This window comes from Salvia splendens, chromosome 10 (assembly GCF_004379255.2).
Source record: "Salvia splendens isolate huo1 chromosome 10, SspV2, whole genome shotgun sequence".
Lineage (NCBI taxonomy): Eukaryota > Viridiplantae > Streptophyta > Magnoliopsida > Lamiales > Lamiaceae > Salvia > Salvia splendens.
The window spans coordinates 3,358,949-3,383,415 of NC_056041.1; the positions used below are offsets into that span (position 1 = coordinate 3,358,949).

General features: G+C 42.2%; 3 protein-coding genes across 3 annotated transcripts; 2 read left to right on the plus strand and 1 right to left on the minus strand.

Annotated features, from left to right (window-relative positions):
* Window positions 1-11,345: 11,345 nt before the first annotated feature.
* LOC121751790 lies at window positions 11,346-12,371 on the minus strand. The gene has a single exon (XM_042146583.1). The coding sequence runs from the start codon at window positions 12,369-12,371 to the stop codon at window positions 11,346-11,348; it is 1,026 nt and encodes a 341-aa protein (XP_042002517.1).
* A 5,774-nt stretch (window positions 12,372-18,145) lies between these two features.
* Window positions 18,146-21,496, plus strand: LOC121752273 (probable E3 ubiquitin-protein ligase RHG1A). Its single transcript, XM_042147256.1, has 6 exons — window positions 18,146-18,340; window positions 19,251-20,395; window positions 20,473-20,523; window positions 20,598-20,696; window positions 20,813-20,971; window positions 21,128-21,496. The coding sequence occupies exons 2-6, from the start codon at window positions 19,265-19,267 to the stop codon at window positions 21,278-21,280; spliced, it is 1,593 nt and encodes a 530-aa protein (XP_042003190.1). The 5' UTR covers window positions 18,146-18,340; window positions 19,251-19,264; the 3' UTR covers window positions 21,281-21,496.
* A 568-nt stretch (window positions 21,497-22,064) lies between these two features.
* LOC121752935 (cytoplasmic 60S subunit biogenesis factor REI1 homolog 1-like) lies at window positions 22,065-24,467 on the plus strand. The gene is made up of 5 exons (XM_042148039.1): window positions 22,065-22,273; window positions 22,780-23,358; window positions 23,447-23,616; window positions 23,717-23,932; window positions 24,040-24,467. Exons 1-5 carry the CDS (start codon window positions 22,169-22,171, stop codon window positions 24,197-24,199), a joined length of 1,230 nt encoding a protein of 409 aa, XP_042003973.1. The 5' UTR covers window positions 22,065-22,168; the 3' UTR covers window positions 24,200-24,467.

Genomic DNA, 24,467 nt, shown 5'->3' on the forward strand with positions numbered 1-24,467 from the left:
TCTAGAGAGCTTAACCTTCTCATATCAGATCTAAGTTCTATTTATATCTTGGACTAAGATCGTGGCTTGCATCACCACCCTAAGTCGTGGATGTCGTGTAGGTCATGGCCTAAGATCGTGGATGTAGCGTAGGTCATGGCCTACGATCGTGGCCTGAGTTGACACCACGTGGTAGTGGGTGTGTTGGACATCCTGTATGGGTCCACTGACTCCTTGTTCGGTCGAATACTGAGACCGAACTGCTTTGGTTGCCGATCTGAGAGTAGAGCTTGATGCCGACCTGAGAGCAGAGCTTGATTGGTTGGCTTTTACCGAGCTGTAGGCTGAGGCCGAACTCTTTGGTAATGCCGAACTCATACTCCTGCTTTGGTTTTGGGCTGATGGGCCGTCATTGCTGTTGGGCTTGTTTAGTACGCACCCCATCACTACCCCCCCCGAAAAGCGAAGTGAATCACTTCGGCGAAGCGAGTCACTTCGGCATTCTGGAAAAGGGTACGGGGGAGGCTGAAGTCAGGGGACGTGCCCTGCGCGTGACTGCATTAAATGCGGCATTAAATGCGACAGTAAAATCCGGCCGTCGAATCCTGAAAAGGTGGGATATGAAACGGTGCGATGATTTGAAATCTTTTCCAAATCTGATAAATACCGCCTTTCTTCATCATTTGAACACCTTTGCTATTGGCTTCTTCTGCACTCTCTATCTTTTGCGTGAAAAATTTCCTTCCGCTTTCAAAAATTTCCTCAGGATTTCTTCAAACTTTCAAAGAGTAAGAACCATGTCTGCTTCTTCTTCGTCTGAGTCTGGTAGCGGTAGAATAGGGGGTAAGGGGTCTTCTAGCCGGAAAGAATCCGGGGAGAAGACCGTAGAGTATTTTCACAGTATCTTGAGTAAGGATACTGTGATATCCCTTTACGAAAAATACTCTTTTCCTGGGGGGAAGGCGGTGGTTCCCGACGATGATCATAGGGCTAACGACCCGCCGGAGGGTTATGCCACCGTTTACGAAGCCTGCTTAGAATGCGGGCTTCGTTTCCCTCTTCCCCCACCTTTTGTAGAGCTTCTTGATTTTTTTCAACTCCCTTTAGGTCAGGTGACTCCGAATTCTTGGAGGCACTTGTCGGCTTTTGCTGCCGAACTCCGTAGGTTAGATAAGGATCTGTCTCTGCGGGCAATCCTTAATTTTTTCCAATTTAAAAGGAAGGGATCTTGGTTTTACTTGATCCCCTTACAGCCTTTTAGGGCATTCTGCAAAACCAAGTGGCCGAAATGGCAAAACCGCTTCTTTTTTTATAATAGGACAGCGGCTCCGGGCTTCCCCTGGAGAGGGCCGAAGTCCGTGATTCCTCACCCTCGGTTAGAACCATTGGCCGAGCTCGATGACGAGCTCAACAAGATTCCCATAGTTAGGAAACAATACACGGAGTCTGAGCTCGTCAAGGGCGACGTCGTGTTCGACATCTCGTCTTCGGACGAAGAGGCCGAGGGTGAGGATTTCTCTTTACCTTTTATGTTCTACTGCTTTAACGAAGAAAACTAACCTTGCTTTCTTGCTTTTTGGCAGTGTTCATGCTGAACAAGGCTACCCGAAAATCTTCGGAGTCCAAGGAGCCGGAGAGGCCGAAAACCACCAGCTCGGCGTCTGATGCCGAGAGGACTCCGAAAAGGCAAAAAACCTCTTCGGATCCGAAGAAGCCGGAGTCAACTTCGGCAAAGGGGAGGGGGAAGGCCCAGAAGCCCCCGAGAGCGCCAGAGAAAGACGTGGTCTTGGCGCCTCCTTCGGAACATATCTGTGAGCCGTTTTTATGGCCCACGGACTTCGCCGAGGTGAATTCTCTTCTTGATTTTCTGGCCTTGCTTTTTTCCTGTATTTTTTGTGGTCTCTTTGTTGACTTTTTTCTTTATTCATTCAGAGGAACGATATGCTCTCCAAGCTCGTAGCCGTCGAACTCTCCAAAGCGTCCAATGACTATGCCGAGATGCAGAGGAAGTTGGCGGCTGCTTGTCATCGGGCCGAACAGGCTGAGGCTAACTTTGAGAAGGCCAGAGCTGCTAGGATTTCGGCCCAGGATGAAGCTCAGTTTGCCAAAAACCAGCTCGTCATCCAGCGGGAGCAGACGAAACGGAGGGATGCTGCTGCCGTGGTTGCCCAAGGGGAGGCTCTCCGTGTTTACACGGAGAAACTCTTTTTGAGCAGCCAGTTCTCGGCCTTTGTCGGTAGCCTGGTAAGGCTAATTGCCGATAAGGGCGAGCAGGGGGCCGACGTCGTGCTGCCTCTGTACAGCCGAGAGATAGCAGCTCGGCTTCAGAATCTGCCGCTCCTTGAGGAGCTCGCTTCATCTTCGGTCCTGCTTTCTGCAGACCGAGTCCGGAGTTGTCGAGCTGATCGGGACGAGAACCTGGAGGCTATCTTTGCCTCCGTGGGACCCGTTTCACCCGCTTCGACTTACCACGGAGAGGGTGAGGCCGAGCCGCTGGAGCGGGAGGCCGAAGTCGATCAGGCCGGGCATCCGGAGAAGGAAGCCGATCAGGAGGCGGAGGCGAGGCCGGCAGGAGGCGAGGCTGAGGCTGAGGTAGCCCAGGAGAAAGAAGCTGTACCAGACCGAGGAGCCGGAGACGAAGCTGGCGGAGTATGATTTCGTCTCCCTTCTCTTAGTCTAGTTTCTTCCTTGTAAAATGGCCTTGAAGCCCTAGTGTAAAAAATTTTCCTTGTGAATGAAAAATTCTCTACACTTGTCTTCGTATAGCTTTTCGTACTCGCCTTTATTCCTGTTGTATTTTACTATCTGCTCGGTACAGCTGCCGAACTAATATAGCTGCTTTGTACCCAAGGAGATGGAGATACTTCACTGGAAACGGCTGTACTCTTCGGCTTTGGACGAAGCTGAGAGAAGAGCTATAGCCGATCAAACGAAGAATGACGAGCTTCTGGCTCGTTTAGTGAAGCTGGATGCCGATATCAAGGACTTAGAGTCCGATAAGAAAGATCTGGAGGCCGAGCTGAATACGGCCATTGCTGAGAGGACTGCGTATGAGGATTACATCCGTGTGCGCGGGGGAATGACCATATCAGATGTTCAGAGTCGAGTTGACGAACTGTGGGAGGAATATCATGTACTCCGTATGAACAATGTGCTGGAGAGCCCGGCTTGCCAACAAGTTGTGACATCACTGCGGCGTTGGGCTTCTCGGTACAACATTGTTCTTTCTCGGCGCCCCTCCATAGAAAGATTCCTTCGGCATATCGCGCCAACAGATGCTCGCACTCCAGATCAAACCTCTGGTTCCCTTGTTCAAAATCCTACTCCCAGCCAACAACGAACTCCGGAACAGCCGGAAACGTCAAGACGAGAACGGGCTCAGGAGCAACCGGAATCGTCAAGACAGGGACGGACTGAAATTCGCCGAGGAGTTGTGACTATGAGCGAGCAAGATCAGCAGATGCTTATTGCAGAGACTCTTCATCGCCGAGGTGTTAGGACTTCTCGGGCTCGGGGAAGAGGCGTTGGGTCGAGGATAGCATCTCGTCGACCTGCTTATTCTTCATCTGCTCGGAATAACCGAACTCGGCTTCCAGAGGATTTTGCAGATAGGTGGCTTAACTTCAGCAACCCTGGACAGTAGAATAGTCCTTTGTAATAGCGTAACGCCATTTTGTAGGGTAGCGGAGTTGTATGCCGAACAAGATTTGATAAATGAAATTTTGTTTTCGCTTCTAACACTGTATTTACAGCTTAGCGAAAAAATTTCATCGTACTTGTCCTCGGTCTTATGAAGTAAACTTCTTTGACCGGACTTGGTCCTTGGTCTGATGAAATAAACATCTTTGACCGGACTCGTCTTTGGTCTGATGAAATAAACATCTTCGACCGGACTCGTCTTTGGTCTGATGAAATAAACATCTTTGACCGGACTCGTCTTTGGTCTGATGAAATAAACATCTTCGACCGGACTCGTCTTTGGTCTGATGAAATAAACATCTTTGACCGGACTCGTCTTTGGTCTGATGAAATAAACATCTTTGACCGGACTCGTCTTTGGTCTGATGAAATAAACATCTTCGACCGGACTCGTCTTTGGTCTGATGAAATAAACATCTTTGACCGGACTTGGTTTGTGTTCTAATTTGGCGATTTTTGTCGCCGGGATCGAACTTTCCCTTGTCCTAATTCGGCGAGTTTTATCGCGTGGATCGGACTTTCCCAGTTAACCGAAGTGGTCTTATGCAGTAAACCTCTTTGACTAGACGTGGTCGTCCTCGGTCTTATGAGGTAAACTTCTTTGACCGAACTTGGTCGTCCTAATTCGGCGAGGTTTATCGCGTGGATCGGACTTTCCCTTATTGCAGTTCGTTTCAGACGAAGTGCTTGTTAAGCTGAATTGCGGTCTTGTATCCTCCTTGGAAGCTTGGACTCACAATCGTTGGCTTATCGCAGTTCGTTTCAGACGGACTGCTTGTTAAGCTGAATTGTGGTCTTATATCCTCCTTGGAAGCTTGGACTCACAATAGTCTTTAATAATCGATCTAAAAAGGGGATCAGTCTTTAAAGAACGATATACCTTGGTACCATTTGTAAGAGACGACAAGCACATAGAGACAAAACACATAGAGAAAAAATGAAAAAGACGAAGGAAAAAAACTTTAAACCCCTTTTAAAAAACGACAAGTAAAAGGTACAAGTAAGAAAAAAAAACAAATAAAAACACATACCCCTATGACCGAACTAGACACGAGACGGACTGACCGGACTTTTGTCTCTTACAAGTGGAACTTCTTGAGGTTGGAGATGTGCCATGTTCGGGGTACTTGTTCTCCTGACATGTGAGTCAATTTATAAGACCCTTTGCCGAGGACTTCTGACACCCGATATGGACCCTCCCAAGTGGGTTCGAGTTTGCCCAGCTTTTCTGCTCGGCTTACTTCGTTGTTTCTCATGACGAGATCTCCCACTTGAAATTGAAGCTTTTTCACCCTCTGGTTATAATACCGGGCTACTTGCTCCTTATACTTGGCTGCTTTTATGCACGCCAATTCTCTTCTTTCTTCGGCGAGATCTAGTTCTGCTCTCAGTCCGTCGTCATTCATTTCTGAGGAGAAATTTAGAGTTCGGGGACTGGGTACGCCGATCTCCACCGGAATTACGGCTTCAGTGCCGTACACCAGACTATACGGGGTTTCACCGTTGGAGGTTTTGGGTGTAGTTCGGTAGGACCACAGGACTTGAGGGAGATTTTCTACCCATTGTCCTTTGGCTTGTTCTAACCGAGCTTTTAACCCTTTCACCAGAATCCGGTTCGTGACTTCCGTTTGTCCGTTTGCTTGGGGATGGGAGACCGAAGTGAACCGCTGTTGAATGTTCAGCTCTTGGCACCAATTTCTGAACGTCTTGTCGGTGAACTGAGTCCCATTATCCGAGATGAGGATGTGGGGTATGCCAAATCGGCACACTATGTTCTTCCAGACGAAGTCCAATGCCTTTGAGCTCGTTATCGTAGCTAATGGTTCAGCCTCCACCCACTTCGTGAAGTAGTCCACGGCAACGATAAGGAATTTCATTTGCCGAGGAGCTTGAGGAAGTGGTCCCACTATGTCTATGCCCCATTGCATGAAAGGCCAAGGGCTTTGCATAGTGTATAGATCGGTCTGCGGCATCCTTGGGACATTTGCATGAATTTGGCACTTCGTACACTTCTTGACGAGCTGCACTGCCTCTTGTACCATGGTTGGCCAATAATATCCCCATCTCAGAACTTTTTTAGCTAAAGCTCTGGCTCCGATGTGGCTACCGCACGATCCTTCATGAACTTCTCTGAGGATGTAGTCCGTCTCTTCTGGTCCTACGCACCGCAATAACGGCTGGAGGTAAGACTTTCTAAAGAGGACTCCTTCATGAAGTTCGTACCGAAGTGCTCGGCACGTGATCTTCCGAGCTTCTCTCTTATCCTCGGGCAATTGTCTTTGATCCAGATACTGCAAGATCGGCGTCATCCAGTTCGGCGAGCTGGATACTGAATGTACCTCGGCTTCATCAATGCTTCGATGCATTAATTCTTCCGCCTTTGAGCTCGGATCTGAGGCCAACTTACTTAAGGCATCTGCTCGGCTATTTTCCGCTCTGGGAATGCGGATTATCCGAAAATAGGAGAAACTTCGGCTGATGCTTTGCGCTTTGTCCAAATACCTCTTCATTCTCTCGTCACGAGCTTCACTTGTACCCAACATGTGATTTACTATGACTTGTGAATCACAATGGACTTTGAGAGATTTGACGAGCAGACTTTGCGCTAACTGGAGTCCGGCCAGGAGGGCTTCGTACTCGGCTTCATTATTAGTAGTGGGGAATAGGAAACGAAGTGAGTAGGTTACCTCGTGTCCGTCGGGAGCGACAAGTAAAATACCAGCTCCACTTCCCATCTTGTTTGAAGCTCCATCTACGAATCCGCTCCAGCAGTCCGGCGGCTCTACTTCGGATTCCAAGGGCTGTGCTAGTTCGGCATTGGCAGAATTCTTCTGTTCGGCAATAATAGGAATTGCTTGATCGAACTTCGCTTCTGCAAGAAAATCTGCCAAGGCTTGTCCCTTGATGGCTTTCCGAGGTAGATACTCAATTGTGTGCTCTCCCAACTCTATAGCCCACTTGGCGATTCTGCCTGATGCTTCTGGTTTGGTCAACACTTGCCGAAGTGGCAGATCAGTTAAGACGCATACCTTGTGAGCATAGAAGTATGGCCGCAGTCTCCTTGCTGCATTTACTAATGCCAGAGCAATCTTTTCCAGTGGTTGATACCTGGTTTCTGGACCTCTTAATGCTCGGCTTGTAAAGTAGATGGGAAGCTGCTTTAGGCCTTCTTCTCGAACAAGTACCGCGCTGATGGTTTGATCCGATGCCGCTAAGTATAAGAATAGTACTTCGGCTTCGGCTGGAGCAGAGAGAATAGGAAGCTCGGCTAGATAACTTTTGAGCTCGTCAAAGGCCCTTTTCTGCTCGGCTCCCCACTCGAACTTTGGTGCCTTTTTCAACACCTTGAAGAACGGCAGTTGCTTTTCGGCTGCTTGGGAAAGGAATCGATTCAGTGCGGCTAGACATCCGGTTAGCCTTTGCACGTCATGTATGGACTTCGGCATTGCCATGTTCTGAACGACTTGAACTTTTGAGGGGTTTGCCTTGAGTCCGTCCTTTGAAACCCAACAACCCAGAAACTTTCCCGAGTCTACCAAAAAGGTACACTTTTGGGGATTAAGTTTGAGGTTGGCTTTCTTGAGCACGTTGAGAGTGGACTTGAGGTTGTGCTCGTACTCCGAGGTGCTTTTGCTCTTGACGACTATATCGTCAACATACACTTCGACCTCCTTTCCAATCAGGTGCCGAAAAAGCTTGTCTACCATCCTTTGATAAGTGGCTCCGGCATTCTTTAAACCGAATGGCATCTTTTTATAAGCGAAAATGCCGAAATCAGTAATGAAGGCCGTTTTTGAAGCGTCAACCTCATCCATTAAAACCTGATGGTATCCTTTGTATAGATCAAGAAAACAAAAAATTTCAAAGCCTATCAGAGCTTCTACTTTTTTATCTATGTTCGGAAGGGGATAGCAATCTTTGGGACAGTGCTTATTTAGATCGGTGAAATCTATGCACATCCGCCATCCTCCTTCCTTTTTCTTGATCATGACAGGATTGGCCACCCACGAAGGATACTTCACTTCGAATAACACATCCGCCTTCAATAATTGACGGACTTCGTCATGGATGACTTGACTTCGTTCTGCCGCAAAGAGTCTTTGCTTCTGTTTTATCGGCCGGACCGAAGGATCAATATTTAAACGATGAGTGATTACCTCGGGGGGCACTCCGGTCATGTCCAACGGAGACCATGCAAAGACGTCTTTGTACTCCTTGAGGAGCTGGATGGTTTTTTCCCGAAGTAGAGGCGTTCCCGCGAAGCCGATCTTAACCGTTCTGGATGGATCGTCTTCGTACAGCTGAACTGTCATCGAATTCGGCTCCGGTATGACTTCGGTCATTGCCTCTGACTCCGGCTGCTGTGATTGCTATGCTTGGTGGTGCCGATCTGACTGCTCGGCACTTCTAAGCGCAATTTGCAGACATTCCTTTGCTCTCTTTTGGTCACCTCGGATGACCGCTATCCCTCCTTTAGTAGGGATCTTGATGGTGAGGTGATAAGTGGAGCAAATGGCCCGAACTGTGTTGAGCCAGTCTCTTCCCAGGATGACGTTGTACGGGGACCGAGCTTTCACCACGAAAAACTCAATCATCGTACTGGAGCTAGTAGGCGCTTTCCCCACCGTGATCGGAAGGCTGATAATACCTTCAGGGCGGGTGTCCTCCTGGGCGAAGCTCTTCAGGGGAAGCGGAGCCGGGCTGAGCCGAGCTGGGTCCACTTCTAGTTTGTCGAAGCACTCTTTAAAAAGAATGCTGACTGACGCTCCTGTATCCACAAACACCCTGTGGATCAGTTTGTTTGCCACTCCGGCTTGGATGACAATGGCGTCTTGGTGAGGAGAGATGGCCGGGACGGGATCAGCATCCGAGAACGTAATCACTTCGTCCTGCTTCAGCCTTTTATGCGTTGGCTCTTCTCGATTGGAGCCTCTGCGCTCTGACTTCAGGGACGACTTGGTCTTCCCGGCAGGGAGAGCGTCAATAGTCAGGATTACTCCATCATATTGCGGCTCGTCATCGTCTTCGGGATCCGGCTGCCTTTTCGGATCCTGAGGAGCGCAGTTCGCACCTCTCTGCTTCTTATTCTTCTTTGACTGCTTGCTTTGGTATTTTTTCAATGTCCCTGTCCTCACAAGAACATCGATACCTGCAGCCAAGTTTCTGCACTCCTCGGTATCGTGACCGTGGTCTTGATGGTAGGAGCAGTAGTTATCCTGGGGTCGGCGCGCGGCAGATTTCGTCATCCGCTTTGGCTTTTCGAACAGGTCAGAGTGTAGTTCGAAAATTTCCGCTCTCGGCTTGTTCAGCGGTACGAACTGAGCGGGCGGCTTCTCGGGATTGAGACGGGGTCCCAATCTGTCTTGCACCGGAGTCCTTTGAATCCTTTCAAAAGGAGTTCGGCGAGGATGTCCCTGATCGCCAAAAGGAGTTCGGCGAGGATGTCCCTGATCGCTATGATCGGGCTTCCTCCTGTCTCCTCGGGACGATGAGCTGTCTAACGACCGTTTGCGACGGTCTGCCTCATCGGCCCGGGAGTACTGGTCCGCAATGTCCCACATTTCCTGAGCTGTCTGCGGACCGCACTCAACGAGCTTCCTGTAGAGAGCTCCGGGCAGGATTCCATTTTGGAATGCCGAGATGACAAGCAGATCGTTGAGATCGTCTACTTGCAGGCATTCCTTGTGGAATCTTGTCATAAAGTCGCTGATTTTTTCGTCGCGACCTTGACGAATGGAAAGCAGCTGAGCCGAAGTGATTCGGGCTTCCGCTTTCTGAAAGAACCTCCTGTGGAAGGCATCCATTAGATCTCGGTAAGATCTGATGCTGCCCTGGGGGAGGCTATCGAACCACCTTCTCGCGTTCCCGATGAGCAGCTCGGGAAACAGCTTGCACATGTGGACCTCGTTGAGACCCTGGTTCGCCATGTTATACTGATAGCGCCCCAAGAAATCGTGAGGGTCCACGAGCCCGTCGTAAGTCATCGACGGAGTTCGGTAGTTCTGCGGTAGGGGAGTTCGGGTGATGTCGTCCGAGAACGGAGTCTTCAGTGCTCCGTACACGGCGAATCCGATATCTCGTCGGTATGGAGGAGATTGAGTTCTCCTGTGATTCCGGTACCGAGGAAGAGCAGGAATATGTCGGGGTTGAGGATTCTTCTTCCTGGAAGACACGGCACTACTGCGGTAGTGACTTTCATGTCTGGATGAGGAAGGAGAATCCTCCGCTTTCGTCTTCGGCTCTTGGCTCTTTTGCAGGAAGGCTAAGAACTCATCCTGCTTCTCAGCCAAGAACAGCTTGACAGCCTCATTCAAATCAGGCTGCTGGGAAGACTCAGTGGGACGATTTTTGGAGCGGCCTGTTCCTTCGCCATGAGAACTGGTGGTGGATTTATCCCTAGGCTGTTTTCCAGACCTATGGGATGGATTTTTGATCCATTTTTTTCCCACAGACGGCGCCAGTGATGGATCCGCGAATTTCTGATGTTAGTAATTGCTGGTAGAGAATGAAAATTACGACACAGAGAATTTACGTGGTTCGATTTACTGAAGTAAATCTACGTCCACGGGAAGAAGGGAGGGCAAGATTGTATTGCTTGATCTGTTTTCTACAGCTTACAAATACAAACTTGCTATTTGCTATTTTATCTCTAGAGAGCTTAACCTTCTCATATCAGATCTAAGTTCTATTTATATCTTGGACTAAGATCGTGGCTTGCATCACCACCCTAAGTCGTGGATGTCGTGTAGGTCATGGCCTAAGATCGTGGATGTAGCGTAGGTCATGGCCTACGATCGTGGCCTGAGTTGACACCACGTGGTAGTGGGTGTGTTGGACATCCTGTATGGGTCCACTGACTCCTTGTTCGGTCGAATACTGAGACCGAACTGCTTTGGTTGCCGATCTGAGAGTAGAGCTTGATGCCGACCTGAGAGCAGAGCTTGATTGGTTGGCTTTTACCGAGCTGTAGGCTGAGGCCGAACTCTTTGGTAATGCCGAACTCATACTCCTGCTTTGGTTTTGGGCTGATGGGCCGTCATTGCTGTTGGGCTTGTTTAGTACGCACCCCATCACACATCTCTCTCTCGCTCTCTCTCTCTACTGATTTAGGGTTTGCTTCCGCTGAAATTAAACGCCTTTTGATTGATTTTTGTTGGAATGAATTGTACTTGGGAATCGTATAATTGCTGTTTATATAGAGAGAATGGAGAAAAGAGTCTGGAATAATCTAGAAAATGAGAAATACTATGAAATCCGATATGAAGCAATAAATTTCGGGATACGCAAATTCGTGCCACACTGAAAAATTCAATGTATCTGCACACGCCTTTGACGCTTTTGTTCGACTTTCCGTGTATTTTGCTTCTTCCTTTCCCCATAAGAATATCATACATTAAAATCAAATTAAAAATTCTGGATTAACGACAATAACAATTTCTATATGAATTCTTTCTCGTATTAATTGTATTTTTGTGACAATCCAATTTTTTTGCATTACAATCAGACACAAAAGATGTGTTTGGACTCCTCCAAAATTTACCAGTAGTTTTTTTTTGTACAGATCAACTGGTGCTAAATGAAAACCTTACTAAAACAAAGGCACACCACAATCAACTGATATGCAAACCATATTTAACTCATCATTGCTTCAACTTTGTGAGCTGTGGCTACTTATGCTCCTGCAGGGATATGACGGTTTCAAACGCTCCAGCGAGCGCTCTCACTTTGTTCCGCCTCTGCTCACGGGTCATTGCTTCGATCACGTTGTTGGAGAGTCCCACGTCCTTCTTCCCGTGAGACAGTCTGGGCACTGCTTCTCCGTCATCCTCACCTACTCCCTGCTGCACCTCTGCTGTCTCGTCTACAAGTTTCATATCCGGTGCTTTTGCCTCTTCTCCCTCGTCTTCATTGGGCTTACCGTGATCAGGATTAGCAGCGCTATCATCCACTTCACTCACAGTATCAGCATCATCTTGTTCTAAAAGTGTAGGAGACTCAATCTTAGCCACATTGTCATCACTTTCTTCACCAATTGTGGGGCTCTCGGCCTCCCCAATGCTGGCGTTGCGCTGTTCCAAGGTCGTAGGGGACGTTTCAACCTCAGAAGCGTCGCCGCCATCAGCATCAAGCACCTCAGACGCTGTCGGAGAATCAGCCTTGCGGCTTTCATCTTCAAGTTCTAGATCTCCCACCACTAGATCTTCTTCATCTCCAGCAACGTTAGATTCTTGATGGTCTGATGAATCTTTCTTTCTCGAAGCACTTTTACTTGCAAATGTGGCGCTCTTCTTGAGACCGCTCACAGCCCTAGCATACCGATGCGGTTTGCCAGCCTCCCTTGTCCCTTTCAAGCTCCGGTCGCTTTTGGGAGAGGTAATGGCCCTACCAGTCTTCCCAGAGAACGAGGAGGACCGGAACGACAGGGTGGGCGAGAAGCCCCTTGGTTTTGTCGTCGGGGTCGGGGAGGGGGGCTTGTCGAATGACCTCCTCCGGGCTAGAATATTCGACTTAATGGCGTCCCCGGAGAGCAGTGACGAGAGCGTCGGCTTGAGGTAGTTGGGAATGGCTTTCTCCGACAATGGGGAGGAGCCGAGGCTTCTGCTTGCGGAGACGGGTTTGGAAGGTCTGGGGCTTGATTTGAGATGAGAGGGGGAAAGAGAGGGAGAATGAGAGATTCCCCTTCTCTCACTCATATTACAAATACCCTCATTTCTTCTTGTTGACATCTCCACACACTGCTATTACCTGCAAATGAAATCACACTCAAGTCGTGTATATTGATGATGTCATTTTATATATCTACGGCAATGCGCGTAGAAGAATACGAGGAATGTAGCATAGGAGAATACATCGATGTCCCATATCTGATGCCCTATTTTTGTGTTTGCATAAATATGTTCTACCAATCAAGACAAATAGCAGTATGTTTTTTAATCACAAAATGGATCATAAGTTGGAATTTGAATCATAGATTTATACTAGAGCCAACCTGGATTCAGAATTGCTAGCTAAAACCTTTTGTTTTGTTGAGCTTGGGTGGGTGTTGTTTGATTCAATGTTTTAAAACTGTTAATATATGTTGTCATTTCTGACAAAGCTTTTACAATCACAACTCCAGATTCTTTTCAAGAAGAGATATTTCAATTTAGTATAATCAAACTAGCTTTAGATCCTATGGGGACCAAATAGGAAATTTGAATTGATATAAAACTTCCTACAGCAAAAAAATATTATGAATCTTATCATCTCTATTTATGAGCATATTTGCATAGGTTTATGATATGAACACTTCTTAAAATGACAACGTGACAACAACGTAGCATGCAATAGTATAAACGCTACAATGCAATATTATAAATGATGTGCTGTAATATAGTATTTATAACACTATAATGCAATATTATGAACACTACAATGCAAAATGTTTATAATGCAAAACTAAACAATCAATATTATGAACACTATAATGCAAAATGTCTATAGTACGAAACTAAACAATTCATATTATCGCATTGTAGCGTTTATAATATTACATGTTACGTTATCACTTTAAATAATGGAACGTACCCCTATCTGCATATACTGATATACATTATAATCAATACACATTTACAAATATTTCAGAATGCAATACAAGAATCAACAAATTAAATTTCGAAGTTTGACATAAATATAATCATGTAAAATGAAGGCATAACATGCAACCACTACCCAAATAACAAGTTTTACATACATTTAGATAGACAGAAATGCTAAATGAAATTGAGAATACACACCTTTTTCAATTAAAAGAGCAGTATGTGGTTTGAATGTTTGAAAAAGAAGAAGAAAAGAAGATTAATTAAGTTGTGTTGTAAAGATTGAGAAATGGAAGATAGAGATAGTTTTTGCAGTTTGAAGTTTGAAGTTTGAAGTTTGAAGTTTGAAGTTTGAAGAATTTGGGTTGTTAAATGAATGCGTAAATCGTGCACAGCCCAACATACAATTGGACATGGCAAATTGGGCAGCACGTACTAATTATTTTCAAGTTATTTCAATGAATTTTTTATAGTAGTATATAAAAAGAGTCATTATTATCTTAAGAAAAGAATCTTTTGCAGGCCATCATCATACAAATAAAAAAAATGAGTAAAAAGGAAGTTGACCTTTCCAAAGTTACTATTATAATCATGGATTATTCGTTAATTAGGCCCTTAAGAATCATCCATTATTAAAGTTACTATATTTGATTCACCTAATGGATCACCTTTAGCAAAAATATTGAAAGTGATATTCACATGGAGTAATTCTCAAAAGAATATTGAAAGTGATACTAATGTAGAAGATAATTATGAAAAGTGATAATGTTCAAGATTAAATTCTCTGATTTATTTTTCTTAAGAATGGAGACGACATTAATTATTCTTTATTGTATTAAAGTACATAGAAATTGGATGGTTCACAAAATGGGACCATTTTATATCTCAATCACTCTCTGTCTCCCATAGTACATCCATATTCCTAAAGATCGAATTCAATTCTTATTAATCTAAGTGTGTATTCGTGTTTGCATTAATTAATAGTGTTGTAAAAAATAGTTGTGGTAATTATTTTTACAAATAAATTTAATTTAATTTAAAGCGTATCTTGAATAATTGAATAATCCATTAATGCATATTAATTCTCACAGTATGGATTTGTTCAGCCGCAATTAATTTTGTGAATGTGGTCATAAATGATCAGGTATTCAATATGCTTTTATGCTTTAATTTTATTCTCTGGAAGACACTAGAAAATGATATTTTCTTTAATAATTACACAATTCATTAATTGCATATAATTAACGTTGTGCCATGCATGATCTCATTCTCATACATTATTATTGGGTGAGGTGCTTGTAGTTGGTTAGATGTTGTAGCACATAATATATAAAAAAAGTAAAATAAAGATAAAAAACTTTGGTCTAGTGCACCGATATTCGTTTTTAGGTTTGTTGTTGATGCTTATATATCTAGGAGTAGTAAATAATTATGTTAAATGAGACTTCAATAGCTAGACAGGACACCAAAACATTACATTTGTAAAATGTATAAATTGAAAAGGACTGAAAACTTGAGAGCATCCCCATCAGTGCTCGTCAGTAACGATGGCGTCCGTGTCGTCAGCGCGGCATGCAGGTGTCCGCCGTTGTGTTCTTGCCGACGGCATGGCCCCGCTCGATGCATAGAGCACGTCTGTGCCAACGGCAAGAGCACGAGCAGCTGACATGGCATGGTATGATTGGCCGTTGGGTTATCATTTATTATTATTTTTTAAAAAAAATCGAAAAATCTGAAAAATTCAGATTTAATAAAAAAAAATATTTCCCCACTTCCTAATAAAATATATCCATTTTTTCCACACTTTTAGTTTATTTTTTCATTATTTTTACCCTAAATTTCATACTTTCATCTATAAATACTCTCATTCTAAACACAAAAAATTGACAATATACCAAACAACTATCTCAATCTCTATTTTTATGATTGTAATTATGTACTTTTAATTTTTAGGATTTTAATTATGTAATTTTTAATTTTTTAGTAATTTGTAATGGTATCGGGTATTTTTTAATGCATTTTAATATTGTGGAAATGTTTTTAGTAATTAAAGTATTTAAATTGAATAATGGAATGATGAGACCCTTGAGCATACTCTTGCGAAAGAGCATGGATGTGGATGTTGTGCTCTTGCGGAAGAGCAGAAAGTAAAAAATAATAAATATGGGTCTGGGCCCACATCCATGCTCTTTGGCAAAAGCATGAATGAGATTGAGGATGCTCTGATAATAAAACATTACATTTGTAAAATGGATATAAATTGAAAAGGACTAAAAACTTGACAATATTTTAATGTATTTAAAATAAAAGTAATGCCACAATGAATTTGATTTTGAGAGCTCTCTAACCGTAAAATATACTCCATTCAATTATCTTTCTATTCATAAGTAATTATATTGATTAAAATCACATATATCAAATTAAAGTTTTGCACCTAATTTTTAATGCATTTCCGCACCGAAGTTTTCATATCTTTGTTTATGTGCAATTATTTTAATATTTTAATTCTTGAATACATTTAACGTTGTTGTGTAATTTGGTTTGATATGCTACACTTAACGTTGCTGTGTAATTTGGTTTGATATGCTATATTTAACGTTGCTGTGTAATTTTATACGCTTAATTTGATTTTATACCCTAAAAAAATGTTATTATATAATTTTCATAAAAAACAAAGCTCAATTTGTTTATTTTGATCTCTATAACTTCAAATAAATGAATAAAATGATAAAGTGAGGTTTTAATATTTGTTAAAATTGCATAATTAAAAATATCAATAACAAGTTTTAATATATTTAAATCAAAACAAAACTATATAAAAATATAATCTTAAGCGTTCATTAGACAACTCTTTTGTTTTCAAAAGAAAGTAGCAATGATGTTCCTAAAATGTTTAATTAAGAAAAAGACATAGACAAAATTAAAAGTGAATCCCACCAAAACAAGATGCTAATCATGGACCCCTTTGCCCACGGGAAGTCGATGTACGATTTCAATAAATTAATCAAGAAATTAAATATGTGGGGATTAATCATTCAAAGTATGTGATGCCCCAATAATACATATATTATCTAACACCTACTCGAGTTCCATCAATACAAAATTCCTAAATATACGACCCAAGAGAAGTAAGATGCGACACAACCAAATAAAATAAACACTTCCATCATTATAGAAATAGAACAAGAAAAATAAAGGAAGACAAAATTGAATGGGTTAGGAATTATCCAAGTGTTCACTTTGAGGTTAGTGGTGGGGTTAGATAATTGGTGTAGTCCACAAGAAAAATAACCAAATTGGAGACATCATCCATAACTTGATACTATTATTCTTGTTTCTTTATTTATGACTTTCATTCAAAAGGTCCAAAATGTTTTAAGTTTTAACCCAATTTTGATAATGCACATAAATTATTTTAAATGATAACCAAACTATGATAATTTTTTTTAAATAAGAGAAAATAAAACCATAATTTATTATTTTGCATTACACGAAGCATAAATCTAGTTATAATGTAAAACGTCGAAATATAATTATAAGCAAGTGTATTTGTTTGTAGTCTAGAGTAACTCAAGATAGTATATACTATTATCAGTGCATAATGGATTACCCCTTGAAAAATACTCCTATATAATGGATTATTTGTTATGCAAATTTTATAGAGGATTATTTCCAGCAAATATGAGAAAATGATTTGGAGTTTTAGGGTGTCGGCGGACACCCCAATAGCCCCGTCCCAGTTTTTGTTCATAGCCCCAGTTTTTTTGTCTATAGCCCCAAAATTTTATTTCCGCCACTATGGTGGACACTTCCAATAGCCCCCAAATTTTATAATCAATTTTCATTTTAAAATGTTTTTAGTTTTAATCAGGTATAATTAAAATAATCGCAGTGTAAATAATTAGAAAACGAGGTAATTGGGGCCGAATATTCGTTGTATTGCAAACGGGTGAAATTATACAACGAATAATTAAAATAAAATACAGAGAGTGAAAATCTAGATAGTGAATGGAGGGATTTTGTGAAAATTGTGAAAAAATAGGTGGTGGAGAGTGATTTATAGAGGAAATTAAAAAAAAATTAATTAAAAATTCCGGCTGACAGCCGCCGCGCAGGATGGCCGGCCACTATGGTCTGCGCGCCTATAGGCGCGGCTAACGGACGCCCGCCGCGTCCTCGCCCCCTCGTCGCCTATCCGCCGTCCGCCGTCCTACCGCCCCATTTCCGCGTCCGCCTCGAGGCGGACAACTCCTACAGACCTACACTATAATCCGCCTCGGGACCGCCCCCACCGGGGCTATAGGTGGGGCGGTCCCATAGTGGATGCTCCTAGGATTGGGGATATGTGTATGTTATGTTGGGCTACATTAGGAAGGATATTCTAGTCAAATCTCATAGTCATGAATCGGGTCAATCTCATATTCATGAATTTGAGGATTCTTTAACAAAAATCTTATTTTTATTTAGGTAAATTGACATTAAATCAATTTATTAAAATTTGTGTCCGACGATTAATGATACTTGTAATTACCAATAAAATATACTTTCGCTTTTATATTTCCTCATTTTATTTACATAAATTTAATTATAATAGTCATGGCGCAGACAGAAGTAAATTGTGGAAAGTAAAATATTTATTTGGTCAACCACACCCGCTGACAGCTTTGTACGACTCAGTAGCGGCCGAGTGGGGCCCAGCGTAGACGGTCCGCAATCTTTGACCGTCGAAAGAGGGAAGATATTGGACGGCCAAGATAACGTCACGGGCGGCATTTCAGTAGCAATGTTTTGTTACTGGAATAAATATTCTTCCAATTAACCTTTTCCTAATATTTATATTAATATTCCATAATTTGTCGAGAGATATACATACGCACGCACGCGCGCGTATCTATACTTCCATTTCACAATTCCATCTTCATTATTAGAAGACACCTCTCTCTCTCTCTCCAACATAAGGCAAATGCCCTTCTCTCTCGTATCTCGTAGTGGTTGAAACTTTCTTTCTTCGCTTTTGTTTGCCACAGAAAGGAACGGGAGGTTGGGGAAGAGGCAACGCAGGATATATTATTGTATTCATCCTCGTAAGTTTTTTTCCTTATCGTTTTTTGGATTGAATTTTGTTGAAGTTTTGATCCTTTTCGGAATTGTGATTGGATTGCCGATGCCTAATTTGAGGTTTTTATGTGAATTTTACCATAGCTGACTTGTTTTCTGTTTTCTATGTGTGTGTGAGAGAGAGGCTCTGAATATGCAGATTGTTCGTTTTACAGGAGAGACTGTCGTAATCGATGCTTGAAACGTGTGTTATTTTATTGTGTTTGACCAATATTAAGTGTTTAAAGCAATATAAGGAGTACTAATAGTATTTGAAATAGGGAAACTGCACTTTGACTATATGACTCTCTTATTTCTCCTCATTCTCTGACATGCGTAATCCAATTCCGCTGAGGTCGTTTTATAGCAATCCTACACATTAGTTTGTTTTTTGATTGTTAATCGGATCGAAAAAATAAGCTAATGAATTTTGTTGTGAAAGGGGTATCGGTTAAATGATGTTGATCCCACTTTTGTAACTATGATGGATGGTTGGTGCTTGCTAAGATTGTTTCCACACAACTGTTACAAACATTAATCAAATTTGACGAATAAATAGATTATACTAGTAGATTGTTTTCTGCAGCAAGCTTCTCTTATCTTCATGTAGTCTCTGTGTATATCTTCTTGTAGTCTCTGTATATTGAATCATATGATGTATTGCTCCATTAGCTGAATTGGATTTTGTTACCATTTTTTTTGTTGCTTGACTGTTCTTACTATTGACAAGCCATTGGTTTCTTCCCTTAATAATGCTATCTTGTTTGTGTTCGATGAGGTCGGAATATGTGATTTGTTTGATCCATCTCATGATTCTATGGTGCTATTTCCTGTCCATTTAGATTAGTTGTGTTAATAAAGGTTTGTGACTGAGAGAAAATGTTGTTTTTCAAACAGAAATAGAAGTATTCATGGACAGAACCTCTGGTAAAAGAGGAGTGGGCGGGAGTGTGGCTCCAAGAAAGAATTATAGTGGAACAGCTTTTAAAGAAGCAGCATCTCAAGGGGATCAGAGTTCTCAATTTTGTAACCGAACTGGATGCAGCGGAAGAGTTAAGTTTGGTCAAAATGCTGGAATTGGAGTCTCAGATACAAGCAAATATTCCAAGTCTTCTTTTCGCTCTTCAAGTGGAAATGAAGTTACTGGGAAGACCTATAGTTCCTCCATGACCAATGCAAAAAGGTCGTATCTCGATTCCAAGAGAAAAGTAACTCAAGTGACATCTGATCCATCACAGAGTAGCCTATCGACTGAGACAGAAACTCAAGGGATTGTGTCTACACGAAGTAATCTACGTGAATATCAGCCTGAATCAATAACCAAGTCTAAAGAGGTTTGTATGACTGAACCTGGGAGTTCTAGTGCATCAACTAGTGTTGGTCCTCAAAACACGTTCCGTAGCAAATCTAGATTACGCAACCAAAGTACTTTACCAGCTTCCTCTGTTCTGTCAACTTCTAGAAGCTCTGCACTAGGACCATTTAATAGGATCAATGGGAACAGGTATGGTTTGCAGAATCTGAGATGCAATTCCATATCTGATGCTTTACCACCTAGTTGCTCGCAACCAGAATCAGCATCTGTAAGAAAGAACTTTATTAAAAAGAGAAGTTCAGAAGGAGATACCAGTTCGTCTTCTAGGGGGAGAAGAAATACAGCTTCATCGAATGTAGATAGGCATACTTCCCCAACAAACAGTAGCATCTCCATCTCTGATACAGTAGAGGATAGCAGTGGGTCTAGTTCTACTTGGAACCGGAGATCGATGCATGTAAATGCTAGAATGAGGTTTTCCAGCCGACAAGAAGGAAGAAACGGTTCATCTGTTAGGGAACCTGCTGCGAGTTTCTCTAGAAATGATTATGAGACACCTTTTGATGTTGGTGATGGGAATACCTCTCAGCAGTTTTCAGTAAGCGGCTCTAGATCTCACTGTGATAATTCATCATCAAGAACGTCTTTTGCTTCTGCTGAGTCTGGATTGTCACATTTATTGAATCATGATGTATTGCACCGGTTTAACATGGATGGGATTGCTGAGGTATTTTCTTTTCTATGCACTAAGCTAGTTCATTATTCTAATCCTGTTTGGTCTTAAAGCAATGTGCTTCTTTGCAGGTATTAATGGCTCTTGAAAGAATCGAACAGGACGAAGACTGGACAGATGAGGTATTGTTATAATTATATTCCTAACAATATAAAAAAATTTATTGTTCTTGGTAATCAACGCTTGTTGTCTACAGCAAATACTCGCACTGGAGACCCGATTGTTCCTCAGCAGCCTCAACCTCTACGACCAACACAGAGACATGAGACTGGATATTGATAACATGTCATATGAGGTTGAGCTTTCTTTCTTTTTTATGATGTCTTATTTTGATGGATGGAAACCTTGTACAATGTGTTGCAGTCGTTATAATGTTACGTATGAAATCAAAGTGGTCGTCTTCTTTAACAGGAATTATTAGCTCTGGAAGAAAGGATGGGCACAGTGAGCACAGCTCTCTCAGAAGAAGCATTGTCAAAGTGCCTGACGAGAAGTGTATATGAAGCAACCACATCAAAAGTAGAATCCACGGAATCGGCTGATGACATCATCAAATGCAGTATTTGCCAGGTTAATCTTCCTTTTTATTAGATTTATCAGGAAATCGATCATCACTAAGGCGCTCTTTTCTCAGCTGCACTAGTTCATATCTCATCATTTTATACCTTGGTGGTTTGATTCGATCATGTGGTTCAAGAGAATGATGAAGCTATGTATCTTTCGTAGGATGAGTATGTCCCCGGAGACGAGATTGGGACCTTGGTCAAATGCCAGCATGGATATCATGCAACGTGCATAAACCAGTGGTTGCAGGTGAAGAACTGGTGCCCCATCTGCAAGGCCTCAGCAGCACAATCACAACCGTCTTCGTCGTTGTGAAAGTGTCTTGTTTATACACAGACGATAGAACCGATTGTGGATTGTCATCGCATGTTCATTATTGTGAAAAATTTCCCACATATCAAGCACATTTTGTGTTTTGTTTATTCTTGTGGTTTTGAATTCCTTCATGTAAATATATCAGTTTGGGGAAAATGCTCCAGTGTAAACTGTGAGAACTGAATGTGAATTTATTGGGATTTTATTTATGTAGAAGTGGCGCATGTGTACCCGATTGTCAATTCAATTCTTTGGCACAAAATAATATTACTAGGTCAAATTCTCGATTGATACTGTATATTAAACTATGTAATACCTGAAAAATGGAATTGTAACTTAATTTAAGATTGTGTTTGTAGATGAGGTAACACCATCCACAACCATATACCTCTCCCAATACTACTCCCTTCGTCCCGCACTACTCGCACCTTTCCTTTTGGGCACGGAGATTAAGGAATGAGTGATAGACAAAGTCAACAATTACGGCTGTAGGTATAAATTGTTACTAAAAATGGAAAGAATGCAAATAACTTGGGACGCCCAGAAAGGAAATAAGTGCAAGTAGTGCGGGACGGAGGGAGTATAATTTTGCCACGTCATCAATATTCAATACCCTACAACTCTTAAAATCTCATACTTCCTCACATCTATATGCTCGACACCCATGCCATACATAATTATTTTTTTCCCCATTATTATCCATTTCATATTTATTTTTTCATTTTGGTATAAGTAAAACTAAAATACTAAAAATAACATACTATAAATATAAATTAGAAAGCGGCTGCAGCAGCAGCAAACCCTTACATTTTCGCTCGTAAAATATCTCAATTTCATATACTATCAGAGCAATCGAATCACACAAAAAAAGGGGAAAAAGGAGAAGGGATGCCGGGACTAACGTGCAACGCTTGCAACAAAGAATTCGAAGACGATGCCGAACAAAAGTTCCATTACAAATCCGAGTGGCACCGTTACAATCTTAAACGCAAGGTATTCTATTTATTCAATCATTATTTTCTGGTTATCGAAATGTTTCCGTTATGTATCGCGTTTGTTTTTGGCCATTTTGTTAATTTTATCCGGATGCTATGATATGAGTAGAGGTTAATAGTAGAATGTTAGTGTGTTTTTGGAACAATGTTTTCTGTATGTGTGGAATTGGTATTCGAAAGTGGCTATGGGACTCTGTTAGGATTGTATAGAAATTATAGGAGGGTTTCTACTGACAGAAAGATTCAACGATTTAGTTATGGCTACGAGCCTAATCATGAAGTAATTTTCATCATTTCTAGAAATTCTCATTTGGTATGGGAGTTTTCCTTTGCTCTGAAGCTGATTAATCTCATTTATCGTACCCCTTTCTGTAATTGTGGACTTGAGAAGGCCTGTGCGTTGTGAATTTACTTAGGCTACTTCGTTCTACCCAATTCGATATTAACCTGCTGCTTGACATACCTATTATGTAATTAACCGTGGTGTTCGTTATTACTGTGAAGGTTGCTGGTGTACCAGGAGTAACTGAAACACTCTTCCAAGCTAGGCAATCTGCACTTGCTGATGAGAAAAAGAAGCTAAATGAGACTCCCATGCTTTACCGCTGCGGCCTTTGTGAAAAGGCCTATAAAAGTTTGAAAGCCCTAGAACAACACTTGAAATCTAAGAGTCACTTACTAAGTGTTTCTGAATCAATATCCCCCACGGATGATGGGAGTTGTACAATCATTACACCTCTTACTCGCCGTACTCCAAAGGAACCTTTGCATCATGTGGAGGAAGATGAAGAAAGTGAGGAGAGTGACTGGGAAGAGGTGGATCCTAATGAAGATTTACTTGGTGCCAGTGACTCGTTGAAACAATTACAAGTTAATGAGAGTGCTTCCAATGACGACATGGATGAAGATGGGGATGATGATGAGTTTCAAGATTTTGACCCATCGTGCTGCTTTATGTGTGATTTGGAGCATGCTACAATTGAGAAATGTATGGTACACATGCACAAGAAGCATGGGTTCTTCATTCCGGATATTGAGTATCTGAAGGATCCTAAAGGTCTTCTTACATATCTGGGACTCCGGGTAATAATTGTCCTCTCTATCAATTATGTTTCTCGGCATGGATAATTATGTCGGGACTTCCAAAATTGACCCATACTTACATCCCCAGGTTATAAGAGATTTCATGTGTTTGTACTGCAACGAAAGGTGTCACCCGTTCAGTAGTTTGGAGGCAGTTCGGATGCATATGGAGGCAAAAAACCACTGCAAAGTGCGCTATGGTGACGGAAGTGAAGAAGAGGAAGCAGAGCTTGAAGATTTTTATGATTACAGCAGCAGGTATATGTTTCTGCGTAGTAGTTTTTGCAGCTTCCTACTGGTTGTAACCCTAAACTTCTAGCTATTCTTATATTCTGACTTCTTGTTTCTGGTTTTAAAGTTACGAGGGAACAGGTGGAAATCAACTGGTTGCTGCTGATGACATGGAGAATGCTATTGCACTTGGTAGTGGTGGCTCTGAGCTTGTCATCACCAGGCGCAATAGCGGTGCAACAACGACAAAAATGCTTGGATCTAGGGACTATTTGAGATACTATCGCCAGAAACATCGTCCCACAGCCTTGCACAGTGAGATCACCACTGCATTAGCTTCTAGGTATGTCCATTAAGCCCTTTCTACTCCATCTATAGCGATTTTGATATGTAAAAGAAAAGGAGATGCAGATCTCAGTGTGGAACTTGATGCTATGAATATGGTTGCAGGTACAAGAGCATGGGCCTAGCAACTGTGCAGTTAAGAGAGCATGTAGTCCGGATGAAAGTACTGAAGGCGATGAACTCGACTGGTGTTGAGGCAATGCGCTCTAAAATGGGTATGAAGAGTAATGTCATTCGCAACCTCCCCAAGAACTGCACGTATTAGTCCCCGCGATGACTTGCTGTTGTTAAAGTAGCATTTCGTGGGGCAACATTCCTCTATCATTCCCTTGTTCTCCCTTATGAAAGAATCTGAAATGTTTACAGACAAGGCTAAAATTCGTTACTTGCGGCAAAAAAATTTTGCTGCATTGAGATTTGAGATGCCAAAATATTGTACGAGTATGTTTTTCGGTTGGTGCTGTACACGACACGATTGTGATGTCCTTTTCTGTTTGGTCTGAATCTTAAATCATGTCATGAATTTGGTGAAA